The sequence below is a fragment of the Polypterus senegalus genome, chromosome 7, assembly GCF_016835505.1.
Source record: "Polypterus senegalus isolate Bchr_013 chromosome 7, ASM1683550v1, whole genome shotgun sequence".
Classification (NCBI taxonomy): Eukaryota; Metazoa; Chordata; class Cladistia; order Polypteriformes; family Polypteridae; genus Polypterus; species Polypterus senegalus.
The window spans coordinates 109,609,343-109,635,061 of NC_053160.1; the positions used below are offsets into that span (position 1 = coordinate 109,609,343).

Here is a 25,719-nt window from a genome sequence, read left to right on the forward strand (position 1 = left end):
GGGCCACAGCAGCTGCAGCATTAGCCATGGGACAATCACGAATGTGGGCAGTTCCTCACCTGTGCACTCGGTGAAGCGCCCACACCCTCTGATTGCCCCACGGCTCGCTATAATAGCGTCCCTCGCTATACCGCGAGTGCGTCGATTATTTATTTAAAATGAATGGCCTTTGCTCAACGAGCTGTGGACCCGCTACACCACAGGCAGACCAAGAAAGAATTCGGAAAGACAGAAGCGACGAATGGTGAGAACAGTCAGAGTCAACCCACAGACCAGCACCAAAAACCTACAACATCATCTTGCAGCAGATGGAGTCACTGCGCATTGTTCAACCATTCGGTGCACTTTACACAAGGAGATGCTGTATGTGAGAGTGATGCAGAGAAAGCCTTTTCTCCGCCCACAGCACAAACAGAGCCGCTTGAGGTATGCTCAAGCACATTTGGACAAGCCAGCTTCATTTTGGAATAAGGTGCTGTGGACTGATGAAACTAAAATTGAGTTATTTGGGCAAAACAAGGGGCATTATACATGGAGGAAAAAGAACACAGCATTCCAAGAAAATCACCTGCTACCTACAGTAAAATATGGTGGTGGTTCCATCATGCTGTGGGGCTGTGTGGCCAGCGCAGGGACTGGGAATCTTGTCAAAGTTGAGGGACGCATGGATTCCATTCAGTATCAGCAGATTCTGGAGACCAATGTCCAGGAATCAGTGACAAAGCTGAGGCTGCGCCAGGGCTGGATCTTTCAACAAGACAACGACCCAAAACACTGCTAAAAATCCACTAAGACATTCATGCAGAGGAACAAGAACAACGTTCTGGAATGGCCATCTCAGTCCCCAGACCTGAATATAACTGAAAATCTGCGATGTGAGTTAAAGAGAGCTGTCCATGCTCGGAAGCCATCAAACCTGAATGAACTAGAGATGTTTCGTAAAGAGGAATGGTCCAAAATACCTTCAACCACAATCCAGACTCTCATTGGAACCTACAGGAAGCGTTTAGAAGCTGTAATTTCTGCAAAAGGCGGATCTACTAAATATTGATTTCATTTCTTTTTTGTGGTTCCCAAATTTATGCACCTGCCTGATTTTGTTTGAACAATTATTGCACACTTTCTGTAAATCCAATAAACTTCATTTCACTTCTCAAATATCACTGTGTGTGTCTCCTATATGACATATTTAACTGACCTTTTTTTATCGTAACAACCAACGATTTATACAGGAAAATAATAACTATTAACAAGGTTGCCCAAACATTTGCATCCCACTGTATGTGTATATAAATATATAAATATATAAATATATAAATATATATATATATATATATATATATATATATATACATATACACATATACACACACACATTAATCCCTCCTCGATCGCAGGGCTTGCTTTCCAGACCCCCACTCACCCCATAATAGGTGAAAATCCATGAAGTAGAAACCATATGTTTGTATGGTTATTTTTATATATTTTAAGCCATTATAAACTCTCCCACACTGTTAACATTATTAGAGCCCTCTAGGCATGAAATAACACCCTTTAGTCAAAAGTTTAAACTGTGCTCCATGACAAGACTGAGATGGCAGTTCTTTCTCACAATTGAAAGAATGCAAACATATCTTCTCTTCAAAAGAGCGCCGTTAGGAGCAGAGAATGTCAGAGAGCTGGCTAAGAAAAGCAAACAATCAAAAAATCAATACGTGCTTTTAAGTATGCAGAAGCACTGAGATAAAGCGGCATTTTATACAGGAGCGTCCGTATCTTCTAGGCAAACAGCCTCTGTGCTAACAGCCCCTCTGCTCACACCCCTCCGTCAGGCAGAGAGAGTGAGACAGATAGAGAAAAGCAAACAATCAAGCACGCGCAGGAAGCATATCTTATATCATTGAGGAGTTTCAGTTAATATGCAATACATGCTCTGATTGGGTAGCTTCTAAGCAATCCGCCAATAGCGTCCCTTGTATGAAATCAACTGTGCAAACAAACTGAGGAAGCATGTACCATAAATTAAAAGACACGTCTGCAGAAAACTGCGAACCAGCGAAAAATCCGTGATATATATTTAGATGTGCTTACATTTAAAATCCGCAATAGAGTGAAGCTGCGAAAGTCGAAGCGCGATATAGCGAGGGATTACTATATATATATACATATATAAACTGCTCAAAAAAATTAAAGGAACACTTTGAAAACACATCAGATCTAATGGGAAAAAGAAATCCTCCTGGATATCTATACTGATATAGACTGGGTAATGTGTTAGGAACGAAAGGATGCCACATCGTTTGATGGAAATGAAAATGATCAACCTACAGAGCCCTGAATTCAAAAGACGCCCCAAAAATCAGAGTGAAAAAATTATGTGGCAGGCTAGTCCATTTTGCCAAAATTGAATTGCAGCAACTCAAAATTGTACGCAGCACTTTGTATGGCCCCTGTGTTCTTGTATACATGCCTGACAACATCGGTGCATGCTTCTAATGAGATGACAGATGGTGTTGTGGGGGATCTCCTCCCAGATCTGGACCAGGGTATCACTGAGCTCCTGGACAGTCTGAGGTGCAACCTGGTGGCATTGGATGGACCAAAACATAATGTCCCAGAGGTGTTCTATTGGATTTAGGTCAGGAAAGTGTGGTGGCCAGTCAATGGTATCAATTCCTTCATCCTCCAGGAACTGCCTGCATACTCTCACCACATGAGGCCAGGAATTGTGGTGCACCAGGAGCCACTGTACCAGCATAGGGTCTGACAATGGGTCCAAGGATTTCATCCTGATACCTAATGGCAGCCAAGGTGCCTTTGTCAAGCCTGTAGCGGTCTGTGTGACCCTCCATGGATATGCCTCCCCAGACAATCATTAACCCACCACCAAACTGCTCATGCTGAATGATGTTACAGGCAGCATAATGTTCTCCATGGCTTCTCAGACCCTTTCACTTCTGTCCGTGCTCAGGGTGAACCTGCTCTCATCTGTAAAAGCACAGGGCACCAGTGGTGCATCTGCCAATTCTGGTATTCTATGGCGAATGCCAATCAAGCTGCATGCTGCTGGGCAGTGAGCTCAGGGCCCATTAGAGGACATGGGGCCCTTGGGTCACCCTCATGAAGTCTTTCTGGTTGTTTGGTCAGAGACATTCACACCAGTGGCCTGCTGGAGGTCATTTTGTAGGGCTCTGGCAGTGCTCATCCTGTTCCTCCTTGCCCAAAGGGCAGATACTGGTCCTGCTGATGGGTTATGGACCTTCTATGGCCCTCTCCAGCTCTCCTAGAGTAACTGCTTGTCTCCTAGAATCTCCTCCATGCCCTTGAGACTGTGCAGGGAGACACAGCAAACCTTCTGGCAATGACCGTATTGATGTGCCATCCTGGAGAAGTTGGACTACCTGTGCAACCTCTGTAGGGTCCAGGTATCGTCTCATGCTAGTGACACTGACTGTAGCCAAATGCAAAACTAGTGAAGAAACAGTCAGAAAAGATGAGGAGGGAAAAATGTCAGTGGCCTCCACCTGTTAAACCATTCCTGTTTTGGGGGTCATCTCATTGTTGCCCCTCTAGTGCATCTGTTGTTAATTTCATTAACACCACAGCAGCTGAAACTGATTAACAATCCCTCTGCTACTTAACTGACCAGATTAATATCCCATAAGTTTCATTGACTTTATGCTATACTCTGATTAAAAGTGTTCCTTTAATTCTTTTTGAGCAGTATATATATATCTGGCAGTCGAGTTCATCTACATGGAACGTGAGCGTGCCTGGACGAGGAAGGTTGCAGGCAGGTACTCGGGAGTGAAGCCGTCTGCCAGAAGGTTCTGGCGGCTGGAAAGATCTCATGGAGGAGCGAGGACACAGCTGAGCTGAGAAGCATGTAACGTCGCGCACCCATCGGCGAGACCAGTATGCTTCGCTGACAAAGAGCAGATGACACTCAGAAAACTCCGGCGCAGACGCACGGTGATTGCTAGCGCGTGTGACAATAGCTTGCCTGATCACTGAAATGAATTCCTAAGCCGGAACTGAAGCTGGAGCCATGAAATGATGTGCATGGCGCGTGACAAGAAGTGGTTCACCTGAGCGACGAAGGGGTTACGGGGCATGGGCTGAACATGAGACCATAGGGACGACTATGTGGAATCGAAAGTTTTCCCTCTCAGCCTAGTGACAGTCATGTCACTGACTAGCATACCTGATGGGTGAATGTCATCTCGAGCTTAATAACATTATGCTGCCTGTAACATCATTCAGCATGAGCAGTTTGGTGGTGGGTTAATGATTGTCTGGGGAGGCATATCCATGGAGGGTCACACAGACCGCTACAGGCTTGACAAAGGCACCTTGGCTGCCATTAGGTATCAGGATGAAATCCTTGGACCCATTGTCAGACCCTATGCTGGTACAGTGGCTCCTGGTGCACACCATTCCTGGCCTCATGTGGTGAGAGTATGCAGGCAGTTCCTGGAGGATGAAGGAATTGATACCATTGACTGGCCACCACACTTTCCTGACCTAAATCCAATAGAACACCTCTGGGACATTATGTTTTGGTCCATCCAATGCCACCAGGTTGCACCTCAGACTGTCCAGGAGCTCAGTGATGCCCTGGTCCAGATCTGGGAGGAGATCCCCACAACACCATCTGTCATCTCATTAGAAGCATGCACCGATGTTGTCAGGCATGTATACAAGAACACAGGGGCCATACAAAGTGCTGCTGCATAATTTTGAGTTGCTGCAATTAAATTTTGGCAAAATGGACTAGCCTGCCACATAATTTTTTCACTCTGATTTTTGGGGCGCCTTTGAATTCAGGGCTCTGTAGGTTGATCATTTTCATTTCCATCAAACGATGTGGCATCCTTTCGCTCCTAACACATTACCCAGTCTATATCAGTATAGATATCCAGGAGGATTTCTTTTTCCCATTGAGATCTGATGTGTTTTCAAAGTGTTCCTTTAATTTTTGAGCGTTTATATATATATATATATATATATATATATATATATATATATATATATATATATATAAATATATATATACACACACACAGTAATCCCTCCTCGATCGGTGGGTGAAAATCCGCAAAGTAGAAACCATATGTTTGTATGGTTATTTTAATATATTTTAAGCCCTTATAAACTCTCCCACACTGTTTATAAATATTCCCTGCAGTTATACAGCATAATCACTTTGTATTCTCTTAGATATTAGGTAAGATTCATTGAAATTATGTATGTAAACACACTGTTTATATACAGTAAAACCTAAATATTATTTTAAAGATATCGAGTATCTCCGACATCACATATGTTACAGCCATTACGATAGACAGGCCACCAGCAATAAATACGTACAATGCAAGAAAAATTGTATACAGTAAATGTGTGTACAGTGACACTAAACGTACGTACATGTACTAAGTACTGTAAGTAGAAAATTAATTATGGTTACTCACCAACAATGACACGATGACTTGTCCGATAACGATGAGTTTAAGTTAACTGCACAACAAAGGAGAGCGTTACAGCCCTTCTAAAGGAGCCACTTCAGAGAGACTGTGTAGCACCAACGTTGTTGTTCATCTGGCAGTCTTTAATCCAAATCCATAAAGCAGATTCCATCCAGACTACTGCCTTATTACATCCACTTACAACTCATTTTGCACCCAGGTTAAATGGACATTGTGGCCGTAGATCTTATATTTCTTTCCTACTTTATAAATAAAAAAAATCGTAGCCTCATTGATGCTGTAATGGCGTCCTACAGCGGTGTAGCTTTTCCCTTCCTTCAACAAATCCAAAACGTTTACCTTTTCGGCAATCGTTAATATCTTCGGTTGGCGCTTGGGCACAGCCCCTGAAGCAGTAGCAGATCGTTTTGGAGCCACAATGAAGGGCTTGACTATGCACAAAGATCAGCACAAAAGAGCACAAAAGTTCTCTTTACACAGCGAAACACGTTGATGCTGAATGAGCGAGACGAGACTTCCTGGTTAACACCGGATTCAGCACACAGGAACTTAACTGCGTGCTCTGATTGGTTAGCTTCTCAGTCATCCACCAATAACGTTCCTTGTATGTAATCAACTGGGCAAACCAACTGAGGAAGCATGTACAGGAAGTAAAAAGACCCATTGTCCGCAGAACCCGCGGAGCAACAAAAAATCTGCGTTATACAGTATATTTAGTTATGCTTACATATAAAATCCGCGATAGAGTGAAGCTGCGAAAGTCGAAGCGCGATATAGCGAGGCATCACTGTACATCATTTTAGGCATAGAATTATGGTAGTATCTATTTCACTGTATATGACCATTATGCGTAGAATTTCGAAATGAAACCTGCCCAACATTTTTAAGTAATCTGTAAGGAATGAGCCTGCCAAATTTCAGCCTTCTACCTACACCTGAAGTTGGAGAATTAGTGATGAGCGAGTGAGTGAGTGAGTGAGTGAGTCAGGGCTTTGCCTTTTATTAGTATAGATATATATAAATATATAAATAAATGGAACCGGACCCTTTGCTGACGTCACTTCTGGTTCCAGCCCTTTTGATGATATCAGTTCCTCTATGGGCCTTTAAAGCCTTCATCTTGGGCTACTATAGGTAGTTCTGTTGTGGACTCTGTTTTGTGCACATTGTTCTTCAAAAACTTAAAACTTTTGCAGCTGGGTAAACATTATTTATCACAGTGGCGTAGTCAGCAGGATAAAGTCCTAGAAGAAACCGGGACTCGGATGTGAAAATAACAAGGTATGAAAGTACCGCGTACCAAGTTTTTGGTGGGGGCTGGGAGTGCGTTTGGGGGTCAGGAAGGACTCAGTATAGGCTCCGCTCCCCATATATAACACAGGGCTTCTAACTTACCAAATGGAGAGTGTGAAAGGAAACACAAAGGTGTAGGCTGGTTTCTGGGGATGAAATAAAAAGGGCTTATTATGCTCTCTTGGAGGAGAGAGCTGAGGTCCCAGATACATATGGGCTATCCCCAGTCCAGCAGGCAAAACTAATGAGAAAAGTGTGAATTTCATTCAGAGATCAATCCAGGGGCAAGCTATGACCCTCTGGGAGCAGGTGGCCGTATAGCTAAGTCCATTTGAACTAACCATCTGCCAAATAGTGCAGCAGGTAGCCTGCTTTATATTTTTAAAAAGCATCCCTAAAAACTTTGCCCAGCTGGAATGGGGAAATTTTCATTCCATGGAAGAGCTTATAAAGCTCGTGAAATCACCCATGTCAGTCTTAAAATCTGGGAGAGCAGAACAGTCCTCTAGTGAATTTCCTAGAGATTACGTCCTACAGAATAAGTCTCTTCCACATAAATCGGAACCTGTTTCTGAGTTCCCGGGCAGCCGGGCATACAACCTACCTTGAAACAAGGCGGGATGTAGGTGGAAGGGGGGGGTGGGGAGTGGTTTGTGCGCTCTTGCCAACCCCCTGACATTTTCAAATACGGGATCAGTAGTCATTAATGGTTACAAACTCAATGCCTTGTTTGATTCCAGCAGCAACATTTCCACTGTTCACTGCCGATATGTTTTACCAATTAAATGTATTCACGGAGACACCCGGATGCACAATACCGCCCTATGTTTCATGAGTCAGGGAGGATCGCTAAAGGAATTTCCCATGACATTTCACCCTAATTTTCCCTTTCCAGCGGTTCTGGAGCGGGACTAATCTACTGCATTTATTTTCTGACCATTGACTACTCCCGATAAAAACTTAGGCCTCGTTATAGATGGGAATAACTCGTCTTAAGCTGTCTCCACGCCATGTACACAGCCGGCGGAAAGAGATACGGAAGCCCACAAGGAGGATGGGGAGATTCCTGTACTGTCACAGATAAATACGTCATCCACTGCGCCTCGACGAGTCAGGTGGAAACCCTCCCCTTGAGGTCAGACCGGATACTCTCTCCGACATACACTTTCAATTTAGACAAACACCGGCTTCTTTTAAAAGGGAGCAGTGGAATGACTCCCCCCTAAAATTTGCAAAAAATGCAGTAGTCCCTGTCAACGGCCAATGCACACACCAGCCCATGCCACAAGGACCTCACTTTGTAATAAAAAATTATTTATTATATCGGGTCGCACAACATAGGGCGGAGGTCCGGAAACTGTTGTTAATCCCACGAACCTACCGGTGGTAGGTTTGTGAATTAGCTCATGCCCACCTCATTGGAGGCCATTTAGGCTCCGAAAAAACTTTAAGAGTCGATTACGCTCGGATTTTATTGGCCAGGAATTAAAGAGGAGGTTCGCCGTTTTTGTATTTTTTTTGTCCAGAATGTCAATTTATGGCAAATTCCTAAGAGGGGCCATGCTCCTCTCGTTCCCCTTCCCTTAGTTGATGTCCCCTTTGAAAGAACTGGGATCGATATCATAGGACCCTTAGAGCCCTCAGCTTGAGGACATAAATATATATATTAGTCCTCGTGGATTATGCGACCCAATATCCGGAAGCTGTTCCCTTGCACTCAGCTACATCTAAAGCAATCACACAGGAACTAGTAGGGGTATTTGCGCATGTCGACATTCCTAAAGAAGTCCTAATGGACCAAGGAACGCCTTTTACCTTGGAAACGTTCAGGGAAACGGCCAAGTTACTAAAAATAAAGCACTTAAAAACCACGGTGTATCATCCTCAAACCGACGGTCTAGTGAAGAGGTTTAATCAGAATCTCAAACAGATGCTTCGCAAGGTGGTCAGTAAGGATGTGAGGAATTGGGATCAACTCCTCCCCCTTGTTCTCGTTGCCTATCGGGAAGTCCCACAAGCCACTACAGGGCTCTCACCTTCTGAATTATTATATGGACGACAACCCCAAGATATATTGGATATTTTGAAAGAAGTCTGGGAAGGAAAGGCTCTTCCCTCTACAAATATTTTGGAATATATCACACAATTACATAATAGATTCGGAAAATTCTGACCCATTCTTAAAAGTCATATGGAAGAGGCACAAGCAGCACAGGCCCGTTATTATAACCATGGCACGAAGCTCCGAGAATTCCATCCAGGGGATCGTGTCATGGTATTAGTTCCGACCTCACATTCTAAATTGCTCGCCCACTGGCAAGGCCCTTATGAAATTAAGGACAGAAAAGGATTAGTCGACTATTTGGTGAAACAACCCAATCGTAGACCAAGCGAGTGGGTTTATCCACTCAGTCCTGCTCATTCTTTTCTCACATAGACACCCTTAATTTCGGCGAGGAATTAACTTATAGACAAAGATGGGAGCTGGAATCAGCCACCCTGTCTGTCTCTGAGGTGGTGAGTGAAAAACCCGGGAGGACCTCTCAGATTGCACACAACATAGTGACTGAACCGGGGGTTATAGTCCGGGAGCGCCCCTATAGACTTTCTGAGGCAAAGAAAACAGAAGTGGAGCTGGAAATCAAGCGGATGCTGGAACTAGGAGTGATTGAGGAAAGTTATAATCCCTGGTCTAGTCCAATTGTCTTGGTTAGTAAGCCTGATGGCAGTTGGAGGTTTCGCAATGACTTCCGTCAGCTTAACCAGGTCTCCCTTTTTGATGCTTATCCCATGCCTCGCATGGATGACCTCCTCGAGAGACCTGAAGAAGCAGAATTTTTGACCACATTTGACATGACAAAGGGGTACAGGCAGATTCTTTTAACGGACTCTGCGAAGGTCAAGACAGCATTTAGCACCCCTAGCGGACACTGGAAGTATCGCGTTCTTCTATTTGGGTTATATGGAGCTCCTGCAACTTTCCAACGTCTGGTGGACAAATTGCTCCAACCCCATAATGTGTATACTGCTGCCTATCTGGATGACGTCGTCATCTATTCCACCACATGGAAGGAACACATACAGCAGGTCACTGCGGTATTGCGGACACTAGGAGAAGCCGGACTTCGTATCAATCTCAAGAAATGTTTCTTTGGATTGAAAGAGGCTAAATATTTGGGCTACCTGGTGGGTCAGGGTACCATGACGCAACAGTGTTCAAAAATAGATGCCATTTTTGGTCCCATCCGCGAACCAAGAGGCAAGTCCAAGCCTTTCTCAGATTGGCCGGGTACTACTGCTGGTTTGTACCTTGGTTTTCAGAGAGAGTGGCGCCCTTGACTGATCTAACAAAGAAGAGGGCTCCTAATCATGTGGTATAGACTGACAAGGCGGACGCTGCATTCAGTGACTTAAAAATAGGCTCTTACTTCAGCACCAATATTAAAAGCTCCTAATTTTTCAGAAGCTTCAGACACAGGCCTGGGTGCCATGCTGAGCCAAAGCAAAGATGGTGTTGAACACCCCATCATGTACCTGAGCCGGAAACTGTTGGATCGGGAGACCAGGTATGCAGTGGTGGAAAGGGAAGCCCTTGTGAAAAAATGGGCGATTACACAGTTGAGGTAACCTCTTGGGCCGGGAGTTCACTCTGGTGACAGATTATGCTCCCTTACAGTGCAGTGGATGGCCCTTAACAAAGAGTCGAATCCAAGAGTCACTAGGTGGTTTCTTGACCTCCAACCTTACAAGTTTTCGCTAATTCATCGTAAAGGCTTTCTCCATGCCAACAATGATGCTCTCTCTCGTGCCCACGACCTCTTGGTACAGGATGCCCAACTCGATGGGTCTGGGCTGTGGGTGGCCTTGTCACACACGTGCGAGTAGGAGGCAGCTAAAGGGTCTGAGTAAGTGTAATAAAACACCCAACCAGGGGGCTGCAGAGTGCACTGACTATCTTTCTCAGTTCCCTACAGACCTTTCGCCTCAGAAGACATCACTTCCGGAGCCGGCCCCTTTGATGACATTACTCCCGAAACTGGACCCTTGGATCATAGATCTTGATAGAACAGTTGGTCCATTTGTTTCTAGTTATATTTAAATTAAATACAAGTGAACATTTCTTTTGTGTTTATTTTTTCTTCTGTAAAGGAAAACATAAAAATGTAGTCAAGAACTTTAAAATCACTTACTGGAAAACATGATCAAAGCTCCGTACAAGTGTTTTGGTTGTCATGAAGAGAGCATGGAACCCATCAAAATTGGGGTTATCCCACACCTGCATTGACAGCTGAGCCTCATGTTGCACCTAGGTAAGAATACAGTTGAATTTTAATTTAAAATAAATTAATAAATACATTTACAACCATTACTAATGTTCAATGGCATTTTTCCAAAGCAAAATAAGAAACCATTAAAATGTGCACCCTATACACCAGCATCCTCACCTGAACTTTAATGTCAAAATTCCCGGATCAGTTGTGGCAAATAATAAAAAAAATGCTTTGTTAAATATATATATATATATATATATACATATATATACATTATAAATATAAAATGCAAAGTTGACTTGCTCACTGATTTATCAACAAAAATATTATTTCCTGTTTAGGATGGTACCTCTAGGCATGAAGTTGTCCGCTAAGAATGGACATTTTGACATATCAAAATTTAAGGGTAAACCCAACCACAAAACAAAAGAAAAACTAAATACTCCAAAATATCAAAAATGCTTCAAAGGATTTGATTGAAATTTCGTTATATTATAGAAAAAAGAAAATTAGCAGACTTTTTTTTTTTTTTTGTCCATATTCATCCAGAATATTACGGTTATATGTGCACTTATAAGAAATGTCCTGCAAAGTGCTGGCAGAAGCCCAAAAAAAAGTGCAGCAGCTGCTCCACGGCCTTCTTGTGGCATGACGGTGTATGCAACTGAAGGACTCCAGCAGATAAGCAGTATTCTGTCTTAAAAGAGGAAAATGACACAGCATTGAAATTAGGAAATTGTTATTTCCATGAACAACATCTGTTTCAAGATGTAACTTGGTTTTGATCCAAAGAAAATTGAATCCCTTTTAATTGGTAATGTAACAATTCCACACAGTATATGTGTAAAGTCTAATGGAAATTGTTTATTTTATTGTTAATGTGTGAATACAATTCGGATGTACAAGTTTGAAAATTTTGTATGAAATTGTTGAATTTCCCTTGAGACAGCAGGTACAATATATTATAAGTTTTCTCATATAACACATATGACGATAAATCAAACTGAAATAATTTAAATAAATGATATGCAAAATCCTTTAATATCTACACTACACTATCATATGAATTGCATCAGAAAATTGTACAGGAGTATTTGAAATTTATAGAAACGGTGTATTTGTTAAATTTGTAGTAAACGGTCTGCCAGTTAAAAGACAGCACTTCACAAGAGTCATTATGATTTTTACGAATCTATTACTACTACTGATCTTGCTAAAACTCAAAATTGGCTACACCTAACATCACACTCAAGTAATTTCTCTTGCTTATCTGATGTGATCGAATTATCTCAAAAACTATACTAATAAAACAGGAAAATGTAAGCTCCATACTATATATAGAGACAATATAATACAAAAATCAATGTGTGTAAGACTGAAGTCCAAATATCAAACAAACATTTTCACAAAAGGTACAAGTATAACAAAGCAAGTGTGCTTTTATTCAAGAATATAACCGAAAAGAAAAAAGTTGCCTTAGGGTAAATCTTATTATTATACAATAAAAACATACATTTGAGTTGCATCTATAACAGCCGGTGTAAATTTATAGTACTTAAGTTAGGGTTTTTTCAGTTTTATTCTCTCAGTCACAATATATAACAATATACATTTTTTTTTTTTACTGATAGTGAAATAACATAGAACCTGTATTGATTTTAGGTGTCAAATGTGTCTTCTTTGCCTGTTTAACAATGCTTTGAACTGCAGAAGGCACTCAATTGAAAAAAATTACTCTGAACATATGATGTTAATGGCACACACATATGATATACTAGCAGAATACCCGTGCTTTGCAGCAGAGAAGTAGTGTGCTAAAGAAGTTATGAAAAAGAAAAGGAAAATTTAAAAAAAAAAACATAACATGATTAAGAATGTAATTGTTTTGTCATTGTCATGAGTGTTGCTCGCATATATATACATACATACATGTGTACATATACACACACACACACATATACTATGGGGTGCCAAACAGGCAAATAAATTGATTTTGTGAATATATAAAGTCAAGCCAGAATATATAAAGTCAAAACTTGAATATATAAAGTCCGCGTCAGAATATATAAAGTCAGCACTGGAATATACTGTATAAAGTCAAAAGTTGAATATATAAAATCATCGCTGGAATATATAAAGTCAAAACCTGAATATATAAAGTCAGCGTCGGAATTTATAAAGTCATTCCTGATAATATAAAGTCAACATCGGAGTATATAAACTCACTCCTGAATATATAAAGTGAAAGTCAAAACCTATTGATTGAAACGACTCTGAACTGAACTAAGTTAACAAAAACGTATTCAGAAAAATAAATTAAAAAACACTGTTCGGTTAATGTTTTGAAAATGATGCATGTGCCCTGCCCAGGATTGGTTCCTGCCGTGCGGCCAGTGTTGGCTGGGATTGTTTCCAGCAGACCCCCGTGACCCTGTGGTCGGATTCAACGGGTTGGGAAATGGATGGATATTCCAGCGCTGACTTTGTATATTCCGATGCTGACTTTATATATTTAAGTTTTGACTTTATATATTCCGACGCTGACTTTATATATTAAAGTTTTGACTTTATTTATTCCGACAGTGACTTTATATAATCAAGTTTTGACTTTATATATTCGCGAATGACTTTATATATACAAGTTTTGACTTTATATAGTTAAATGTAGTCATCATTGCATAACTTTTTCTTTACCATAGAAATTTAAAGACTAAATTCAACTTCCATTCCTAACAGATATTTCTGGCGACTAAATAGAAGCTACTTATATCCAAATTCGAGCTATTGAGCTGTCGCCTGCCTGCCTGAATAAATCACCCTCGCTTCGCTCTTACTTTTTTACCATTCATTTAATCATGGCTAGTGGTGGAAAAATTATAAAATGGAAGGAGGATTACACTGAGTATGGCTTTACCAAAACAATTATTGATGGCGAATCAATTATTCATAAAGCTTCAATTTTCTGTGTTAACCTCATATTTTTTCATACTTCTTCTCAAACCAAGGGTGTGCGAGGCTAAAATGAATCGGTAAGCGCTGATCAATGTAATCGGTGTACCAGGATATCATGCATTGACAGAAGTTCCCCTTTGCTTGTGATTAAATACGTGATTTTTAACACGTTATGGAGCACATGCATCGAAGCTTCTCAGCTGTGCTTGTGCTAAGAAAAGGAACTATTTTTAAAATGACACGATTGTCAATGTAACCTTTTGAGGATTCAGTGAGGAGAAACTCTAGACACAGCGTGTGTACTAACTTGTGGATTTTTCTGTGAGTATTTGGTTGCAGCGTCAGAAAGTCGTAACACTGCGTTAGCTGCGGAGCGCAGCTCAGAGCGAAATGAGATGAATGGGAGGGGAGAGAATGACGTCACTCCCCCACCCGCCTTTACTGTCAATCCCCCACAAACACAGTCTCTTAGAATTTGCATAAGCACAGCCCCTCACCTGCAATTTTAACTTAGTTACAAAGTGATCAAAACTCTCGTTTATATCCTGCGTCGTCTCATTAAACTTGTATCCCGCGTTACCCGTGGGCATGCCAAACGCCAGCCTGTCTATGAACTTAATTTAAAGTTTAGGTTTACACCATGCTTTGTTTCCAAAGTAGCAGCACTCATGAATATGGTTGTATATGTCACTCGCTCGCTTCTTATTGTTTCGCTGCCTTCTAAATTATATAATGCATGTTTTCTTCAGCGGTTTTTGGAGCTCTTCCTGGTTTTCTATGTACTGCATTGACAGTCAGTTCACGTGATTATGTGGGAGGCGTGATGATGTCACACGAAATTCCGCCCCCCACGGCATTCTAGCTCAACTCCATTACAGTAAATGGAGAAAAATAGCTTCCAGTTATGACCATTACGCGTAGAATTTCGAAATAAAACCTGCCCAACTTTTGTAAGTAAGCTGTTTGGAATGAGCCTGCCAAATTTCAGCCTTCTACCTACACGGGAAGTTGGAGAATTAGTGATGAGTCAGTCAGTGAGCGAGTGAGGGCTTTGCCTTTTATTAGTATAGATGAATGTAATTAAATGTAGCTTCTAAAAAGTCTAATAGGAATTCAGACATATTTAAATTAAGGATGGATGAGCTAGTCCTACTAACAGGATAGAATATTAGACTCGGGTGCTTAATTCCTTGTACTAAATCTTGAACCACTGAAGTATTTGAAATATGGCCTTACCTGTTTGTATTGGTTGGTTGTCATATCAGCAAAAACATTTGCAAATCCAGAAGGATCAATGAAGACAACTTGGAATGCACTGTGAAATTCTGAAAGGGTGGGCTGGAAAAAGGAACAAAAAAATGCTGATAAATAATTGTTATATAAATGGCATAATTATACTCACTAAAACTGTTTAAAGAGTTAACTTACCCCCAAACTGTTAGGGTCTGTAGCCAGTGTGATGCCATTTACTGTCATATCTGTGATTGCTACAAATCAGAGGTAAGAAGGGGAGGGGGAAAAAAAAGCTTGAGACCGTGGTTAAAATATACTGCTCAAAAGAATTAAAGGAACACTTTTTAATCAGAGTACAGCATAAAGTCAATGAAACTTATGGGATATTAATCTGGTCAGTTAAGTAGCAGAGGGGGTTGTTAATCAGTTTCAGCTGCTGTGGTGATAATGAAATTAACAACAGATGCACTAGAGGGGCAACAATGAGATGACCCCCAAAACAGGAATGGTTTAACAGGTGGAGGCCACTGACATTTTTCCCTCCACAACTTTCCTGACTGTTTCTTCACTAGTTTTGCATTTGGCTACAGTCAGTGTCACTACTGGTAGCATGACTGGACCCTACAGAGGTTGCACAGGTAGTCCAACTTCTCCAGGATGGCACATCAATACGTGTCATTGCCAGAAGATTTGCTGTGTCTCCCTGCACAGTCTCAAGGGCATGGAGGAGATTCTAGGAGACAAGCAGTTACTCTAGGAGAGCTGGAGAGGGCCATAGAAGGTCCATAACCCATCAGCAGGACCAGTATCTGCTCCTTTGGGCAAGGAGGAACAGGATGAGCACTGCCAGAGCCCTACAAAATGACCTCCAGCAGGCCACTGGTGTGAATGTCTCGGACCAAACAACCAGAAAAACTTCATGAGGGTGACCCAAGGGCCCCATGTCCTCTAATGGGCCCTGAGCTCACTGCCCAGCAGCATGCAGCTCGATTGGCATTCGCCATAGAATACCAGAATTGGCAGATGCACCACTGGTGCCCTGTGCTTTTTACAGATGAGAGCAGGTTCACCCTGAGCATGTGACAGAAGTGAAAGGGTCTGGAGAAGCCATGGAGAACATTATGCGGCCTGTAACATCATTCAGCATGAGCAGTTTGGTGGAGGGTTAATGATTGTCTGGGGAGGCATATCCATGGAGGGTCACACAGACCGCTATAGGCTTGAAAAAGGCACCTTGGCTGCCATTAGGTATCAGGATGAAATCCTTGGACCCATTGTCAGACCCAATGCTGGTACAGTGGCTCCTGGTGCACGACAATTCCTGGCCTCATGTGGTGAGAGTATGCAGGCAGTTCCTGGAGGATGAAGGAATTGATACCATTGACTGGCCACCACACTTTCCTGACCTAAATCCAATAGAACACCTCTGGGACATTATGTTTTGGTCCATCCAATGCCACCAGGTTGCACCTCAGACTGTCCAGGAGCTCAGTGATGCCCTGGTCCAGATCTGGGAGGAGATCCCCCACAACACCATCTGTCATCTCATTAGAAGCATGCACCGATGTTGTCAGGCATGTATACAAGAACACAGGGGCCATACAAAGTGCTGCGTACAATTTTGAGTTGCTGCAATTAAATTTTGGCAAAATGGACTAGCCTGCCACATAATTTTTTCACTCTGATTTTTGGGGCGTCTTTGAATTCAGGGCTCTGTAGGTTGATCATTTTCATTTCCATCAAACGATGTGGCATCCTTTCGTTCCTAACACATTACCCAGTCTATATCAGTATAGATATCCAGGAGGATTTCTTTTTCCCATTGAGATCTGATGTGTTTTCAAAGTGTTCCTTTAATTTTTTTGAGCAGTTTATTTTACAAAACACACACACAACATTTTGTTCTGCACTGAAAATTTTACAATTGAATCTGAAAATTACTCTTCAGCTTTAATAAAAACTTCTTCAAAGACAGCAACAAATTCCTTCCCACTATAAATCTGAAAGAAAAAATCTTAACAGTAATTTAACATTCAAAGTAACAAAAAAAAAACCAAATCAAAATACAATACTTGTAATTTTCAATAATACTGAATTAAAAATAAATCCATATTAAAATTTTGCTTTTAAATAAAAATGAGCAATTATAGATGTATAAAAAGTACAAGAAACAAATAATATTGTATGTGATTTGATTTTCACATTCATTTTTACCTCAAAAATTGACAAGTTAGAAGAGCAGAAGAAAAAAAAGCTAATGTACAAGATTACTTTTATGTTTGATTAAAAGCAAACCATAACCAAGAACAGCTCACATATTTTCTGGAAAAGGGAGCCATCATTGAATAAACTGTATTCTTCCAATTTAAGATAGCAAAGAACTGTTACTAGTTTATTTAAATTGAGCAAAATTACATAGAAGAAAACAAAGAAAGCCACATTACCATGACCATTTAGGATGGGTATTGAACAGTAATAACTCCAGAAATCAAGGAATAACCCCAGTATTCTACTTAATATACAAGCTTGAAAACTAAACCAGACTTTCTTACTTGGTTTAATCTATTATAACCATTTTCAAGATGTGCAAAAGTTAGATAGTAGACAGTATTCCACCCATTCCTATCTTGAGTTACATATGAGATCCTTCAGGGGCTCGGTGCTGGAATCAATCCTTCTTTCTATTAATTACTAGATGTAATACAAAAACATCATGTTAACATTAATTTGGATACTAGTAACAATCATAAGTATTTACCAATTAAACTAAATAAAACCTCTTCTGCTACATCATTAAGTACTTTTGCAGGGTTAACACCATGGATAAGTGAAAACATTTTCTGAAAAAAAGAACATTTTACCCAAAGGTAAACTTTTGTTTTAAACTGTTTACAACTCTGTAAATCCATCGAGGCCTTGCGTTATTTATTTATCTGTGGACAACCACCTCTCTCAGAAATAGCACAGAAATAACACTGGACGAAAACCTGAGGATTACTGTTGGTGAAGTAAGTTTGAATCCATTGACAGCTATTCTGTACTTCATTTTGTCATACAAATCCATATGCCATTGGAAAAAAAATTTTTTTTTTTCATTCTTCTTCCTCTCATTTCATACAATACTATGTTATTTCAAAGTTAACCACAGAACTCTCACCAATTGTCTAGTAAGCTGTAGGTCATTAAAGTAGCATCTCCCAAAAAATATCCAATAACCATGGACATGCCCTGGTCAATGAAGTTAGCACACAATGAAACTGACTAACATAATCTTCACTATAGTAATTCTTAACAATGAAGTAGCACATGCCTTAGCCTCCTTCTTAAATGATAAGCACTAAATTTTTAACTGTCTGGCACCGATAGGCACACCTCTGTTTCTTCTGATGTCAGTCCTTTTGAAACAACTTTTGATATCTTTAGATCTCAAAATAAGGAATCAGATAAATAATAACCCATGATCTCTATGGAGTTCCATGCAAAACTGCCTAATAATTACACCAAACACAAGTCAATGAAACGTCAATAAACTTTGTTTTTTTAATAAAATTACAAATAGACGATTCTCCACAAACTATGCAGAACAATTCCCTTATAATTTACTGCACCTAAAATGCATTCAAATATTTTGCAATGTTTTGATAACAAATTATGGGTGAATATACAATATCTGGGAGAGCAGATTGGGAGGGATGCTGGCACATACATGTTGCTGCCGCTCCTCCTTGTTAACCCAACACTTTTTGTTAAAATGAGAGTTAAATTTGCACTTCTGAAGCTTTTTTGATTGTGTATATAGTTTGTGGATGCATCTGATTCAAAATGTACTAATTTGGATTTATTTTTATAGACTTTACGGGCTTTGCCTTGACTGGTCTGCAGCCTCAGGGGCAACTAAATCTTTCATGGGACAACTCTTATGAACATTTCTTTGCAAGGTGGCGATCTAAGAGTCGGGGATGGTCTGTCTTCTAGATTATAATGTATATACTGGATTGCTCTTTATTACTTCTATACATGTTTAATGACTGAGAAATTATCTGATCTTACACCTACTGGCTTGTATTTCTGAGGTGATCATGCTTGTAATACCCAGCATTATATGTATATGGCTGTTTAATGGAACCTCCAAATTCTAGTATCTTCATGTGCATCTCATAATATCTCCTACTATACTTCAGATGTTGCTTGCTATTGCCGCTCATCTGCACCATTCCAGCTCACCACTTCACCTTCTCCACTGTGCTGTGCTGCTTCTCCACTACTATCAGATAACTATTGGTCTGTACTATACTAAAATACTCTTGTGACAAACTCCTTTATATTAAACAGTTTGTCCAGCTCAAGCAGACAGACTAGAATGTCCTAAAAGACAATGGTACTGTCCGATGCCTGAAATATTTACATTGCAGATCAGGTAGCCGCCACCGTTGGTCTGCGAATAAAAATTTCAGCTGCAGCATTTGTTCAGGAATATGCTGTCCTATATATGGCTTTGGAAATTGGAGTGTCAGTGTACCTAATTTGCAGTATCTATATATATATATATATATATATAATTCACTAAGGCAAGACAACCATGGAAAGCACGCCGAAGGGCGTGGATTCACTAAGCCGCCGACAAGTGAGACACCTATGGCGCACGCAGGAAGGAGCCACGCCCACCAACTCCAAGACCAATGGATACGACGACAACTCACAGAGCCCCGTCCACCAACTAGGGCCTTAGCGACACAGAAAAACCAGCGTTATTTATATTAGTCTGTCGTAGAGGTCACATGCAGCTCCGACCCGTTGACTGTTAATAGAGGCATGTTTCTCGCAAAGGTGAATCGCCATATGCAGTGTGTAAAACTGTTGGCAAGGGGTATCCCATGGGATCCTTAAAACGTTCCTTTACAACTGAGGTTAAAACACAATGAAGTGAGCAGTCTTTAAAAAACGAGTTTTGGTTACGACGCACGACGCGTGCACTATAGCAAACTGTTTTACACGCTACATACAGCAATTCGCATCCGCGACAAACATGCGTCTTCTTAGATACTCCTGCACTTTGTACACACCCCCCTCCCACCGTGGTCGGGTGTCTTGGTGGATTATATATAGAAAGACAGCCAAAACCGCACAGAGCAATGAAAAGTCTACGTGAGTCACAGGTGCATCTGGACTGTACAAAGACGACAACGACTCGAGTGACGAGTTGGAGGTGGGCACGAGCAGGCAGTGTATACTGAACGAGAAATCAGCAGACTAGCATGAGGGAGGGAGCGGAGTGGATGTCCTTCTCCTCTCCTCCCATTCCACCCTGAGCACCGCACGGACGATTGTGTGTTGGTTCGTTCCGTGCATTGGTTAAAACCCAATGAAGGAAGCAGTCTTTAAAAACCAATAAGCCCTGTGCCTCTGTTTCATTACCGTCTCACCTGCTTCACCAATGCAGGCCCCGCAACAGGCGACCAACCGGGTAACCAAAGTCTTTGGGTTCAGGGGGGAGTATGGTTACAAAGCTGAAACTTAAAGGAATTGACGGAAGGGCACCACCAGGTGTGGAGCCTTTCGCTTCATTTGACTCAACACAGGAAACCTCACCCAGCCCGGACACTCACAGGACAGGACAGATTGATAGCTCTTTCTCGATTCTGTGGGTGGTGGTGCATGGCAGTTCTTAGTTGGTGGAGCGATTTGGCTGGTTATTTCGAAGCGAGCGAGACTCCCGCCTGCTAAATAGTTACACGACCCAACAGCGGTCGGCGTCCAAATTCTTAGAGGGAGAAGTGGCTTTCAGCCACGTGATATTGAGCATTAACAGGTCTGTGATGCACTTGTATGTCCGGTACTGCACGCGCTACACTGAATGGATCAGCGTGTGTCTACCGGCGTGGGTAAGCCGTTGAACCCCATTCGTGATGGAGACCGTGGCTTCCAATTGTTCCCCACGAACGAAATTCCCATTACGTGCGGGTCATACGATCACACTGATTACGTCCCTGCCCTTTGTAAAGCCCCCCCATGGTCGGGTGACTTGGTGGATTATATATAAAAAAAAGCCGCAAAGAACAATGAAAAATCAACGTGGAAAACGACTGAGGCGGTGTTTGGAAAATTAACAGTCAACGTGACTCACATATGCGTGTGGACTGTACACAGGCAGCGACTCAGGTAGGGAGTTGGGGCGGGCACATAAGTGGGCAGTGCGTACTGAGCGAGCCCGTTCAACCCGTCCTTAGCTTTGGGAGGAGAAAGCGCGACGGCGCTCCTCCGGTTTTCAGTCACGGACAATTGTATGTTGGTTCGTAGCGTGCATTGTTGCAATGTTACTTTTCTTGGTGGTTTATTAAATTACGGATTTTTCAAATGTTTATTTTTTCCTCTGTGCTTAAAAATCATTTAAAAAGCAGCCTGATTATGCGGCGTAGCGGGTTGGCTAGTATTAAAATAAACTCTGTTCATAGATCTGTCCACAATGAAACCTCACCATCTAATACCGCATTGTTTAACTCAAGACCTCTTAATGGAAAATTCTGCTGATATCAGAATTCATAACAGACATCAACCTTAACATGTTATGCCTAAACAAACCTAGCAAAAACCAAACGATTTTACGACGCTCACAGAGGCGACACCATCTGGATATATTTACTTCTCAGTGCCTTGCAGGTTAACACTAGAATTACCAGAGTCTACGAAAAAACTCGTAATTCCGTCCCACCTTAAATCGCTTCTTAAAATCGTTCACAGCTCTCCACCAGCGTCTTTTGTCATCTAAATGTGCTGATAAAAATCAGGCTGCAAGCAGCCGGCTATTCAATCCCCCCACCGACTTAGAACGTGCACAAACTTCTCCCAGCTCATGCCTTGATTGATTATCTGGGAGTGAAGTGGAGTTTTAGAGTGGAAATAATAGATCGTTATTTGGAATACACGTATTTCACGTGTGTTCCGTTTCTACAGTAATTCGTGTAAACACATTTTTAAAACAGAAACGTTTTTCATATTGTAGTAGTAAATGACAAAATGTAAGCATAAACTATATAATGTATGAAGCCTGAAGTCCAAATATCAAACACTTTCACAAAAGGTACAAATATAATAGAACAAATATGCTTTTATTCAAAAATATAACTGCAGAAAAAAGCCACCTTAGCATGCCATATTGACACACACTTAGTACAGCTACCACGGTAGCATAATGGTATCAGCTGCAGACTAGTATCCAAAAGGTCATGAGTTTAATCCCACATGGTTCAGTTTTGAGAAGTAAACTGCTCTTATTCGTACTATTTTAGAATAAAAACATGCATTTGATTTCAGTGTGTAACAGCCAGTAATTTATGATACTTGTAAAGGTTAGGTTTTTTTTATTCACTTTTCATTCTCAGTCGTGTTCAGGATCCTTCCCTACCCCCCCATCTGAGAATGCTGTTTTCACATAAAGATGCGCTGTAGCTCTGCAGCGTACTTGTGTACTCTGAGCCCCTCCCGGATGACTGAGCTTCTCACCCTATCTTTAAGGGTTCATTGTTATTTATCATCCACCAAAATACAATGCGTCTTTTTTATCTGATATGACTCAATTATTAACCCACTTAAGTTCCTTTTTTCAGAGAGTCATCCATCTTGGCGATTTCAACATCCATACTGACGTTACTACATGTAAACTAAGAATTTACTTCCTATCCTTCATGGACTGTTTTGACTTGGTGTAAAATGTTGATTTTCCTATTCACTCTGGTGGTCACATATTGGACCTGATCTGCTTATCTGTCTGCAACACTTTATAGCAGTGATTTGGGACACTCTGATCATAAACCAGTACTTTTCACGGTCTCATTACCTGTCCTTCCTCATTTTTACCTGTAAACATCAATTTTTTTTCAGAAACTAAACAGATTTGTCCTTCTATTCTTGCTAGTTCCATTTCTGATCTTTTTCTGTCTTCAGCAATTCCATCAACACTAGATAATCTTGTTAACTACTATAACACGGCCCTTCTTACAGAATAAAGAGGTTTGCTTTAAGCACTATACTCCATGGTACAATTCAGAGTTACAGTCTATGTAACCAGCTGGCCAACATCTTGACAGAATGTCATACAAGATTGGCCTCACCATGCACATCCAGGCTTTCTCTGACCATAAAAGGGCTTACAGAGATGCACTAACTGCAGCCAAGAACACGCATTATGGCATAATAATAGACAGTGGCCGTAATAACCCAAGGGTTTTGCTCTCTGAAGTTAATAAACTACTTCAACCTTCATCTGCCCCAATTGCCATCTCAACCTAAGTCTGTGAAAAATGTCTCCACTTTTTCCACAATAAAATTAAAGATCTAAATAATTTAACTAACATAAACCTATCATCCATGTATATCATTTTCTGTCTTCCCACTCCATCCAGATCTTTTTCTAAATTATTACCAGTCACCTCTGCATTTGTTAACGACATGCATTATAAGATGGCCACTATCTGTTCACTGGACCCCGTCCCCAACACAACTCTTAAATCTTGCCTTCATGCCATTATCCGGACAGTTACAACAATAATAAATACATCCCTTGACAGTGGCTAAGCGCCAGCCACTTTTAAAATCGATTCTGTAACCTAAATGTTAAAAAGTCTGGTCTTGATACTGACAATCTTAACAATTTTTGACCTATTTCTCATCTTTTCTGTCAAAAGTTATTGAGCTTGACACTAACCATGGGTGACAGTGCCATCAGCTATACAGTGCCCAAACTTTGGAATGACATTTCTAAATTAATAAGATCAGCTGGTTCAATTAATCCTTTAAAAAAACAAATTAAAAGCTCATCTGCTCGGAAGGCTTTTAACTTAACCAGACATTCTGCCTCCTCTCAGTCTTCCTCTCTGTCTAGAAGCTCGATATAATTTGTGTTATATCACAAATGATGCTATTTGCTAGGCTTCTTTTAGCATTGAATTTTTTTACTTTACTCTGGTTTATTGACTTTTATTCAATTTAATGCTTTTGTATATCCTGTATCTGTTTCAGTACCCAATGTTACATATACCTTCTGTTTCTTTATGTGACACTGAAGTACCGTGAGAATGAGAAAGGCACTAAATAATTATAAATAAAATGTATTATCACCCCCATTAAAATCCACTAAAGAAACGGCATAAAATGGTAAAATGTAAAGACAGCTGTCATTTTCAACTCAGAACACAAAGTGATATTTTTAAAAGAAACAAGATGAAATGGGAAATACAGACAAAAGTCCCATCCAAGTAAATCATAACATACGTTGAAATCACAACAGAATTAAAAAAACAAAACACACAAGCTACAAATTCTTAACATTGTTTGCATTGTTTCACTAACAGTAAACAAGTAAATAGAAAATGGTCCCATTCAAAACAAAACTTAAAACAGGAAAAAAGGGAAATTGTATCTGAGCAATTTACAAGTCACTTTGTCCTAACTACCATCACATCTCACAAGTTGAGAACCACTGATCTGCACTGATGATGTTGTTAACATCAGCGTTTTAAACAAAAGGCTCTCCTATGCCTCTGCTTACTGAGGCTGCTCACAACCAGAATGTGTTTACGTGTTTTGAATAATTTAAACTTGCTTTGATTAAAAAATGGTGTCTAACTCAGATTATGTTTGTTTCCCTTTTTAGTCAGACTAACATTATATCAAATGTATGAAGTTCCTCACCCATAGCCTACTTGACACCGATCAAAATAAGAGGACAAAACAATAGAAGGAAATACAAAGACAACATGCCAAAGAGAGTCCCAAAGCGCAATCTCCAGGTCTGTGGAAGACAGCTGCTCAGTTGCCGGGGCAACCGCAGGCTCCCAGCAAAAGCAAATCCGAGCCAACCACAGTCACACTAAAAGTGCCTGTTGTCAATGGGTGATGCAAGGAACATTACAAATGCAGAGAACAGTATTAATTGGCCATGACCTTGCCTGATTGCTGTGTCAGTGTATAAGAGAGTGGTAGATCTCTCTGCAATAAATAACCTTGGTGTTCCTGTTTCAAGCTGAATAAAGCTGGTTTTGATAAAGTAATGAGACACAGCATCGCGTTTTGGGGTGCAAGACAGGGACTGACACATCACTATATATATATATATATATATATATATATATATATATATATATATATATATATATATATATATATATATATACAGGGTGTGAAAAACTATTTGCCCCCTTCCTGATTTCTTATTCTTTTGCATGTTTGTCACACAAAATGTTTCTGATCATCAAACACATTTAATCATTAGTCAAATATAACACAAGTAAACACAAAATGCAGTTTTTAAATGATGATTTTTATTATTTAGGGAGAAAAAAAATCCAAACCTACATGGCCCTGTGTGAAAAAGTAATTGCCCCTTGTTAAAAATAACCTAACTGTGGTGTATCACACCTGAGTTCAATTTCCGTAGCCACCCCCGGCCTGATTACTGCCACACCTGTTTTTTAATCAAGAAATCACTT

The 25,719-nt window shown here is 40.7% G+C and overlaps 1 protein-coding gene across 1 annotated transcript in view; it reads right to left on the reverse strand.

Annotated features, from left to right (window-relative positions):
• nol6 (nucleolar protein 6 (RNA-associated)) overlaps positions 1–25,719 on the reverse strand; it is a 309,483-nt gene that overhangs the window by 196,829 nt on the left and 86,935 nt on the right. Inside the window, exons 8-10 of the mRNA XM_039757964.1 lie at positions 15,431–15,489; positions 15,239–15,340; positions 10,970–11,085 (exon numbers count right to left, since the gene is read on the reverse strand). Coding sequence (XP_039613898.1) covers positions 10,970–11,085; positions 15,239–15,340; positions 15,431–15,489 — 277 coding nt within the window. The remainder of the gene's footprint in view (positions 1–10,969; positions 11,086–15,238; positions 15,341–15,430; positions 15,490–25,719) is intronic.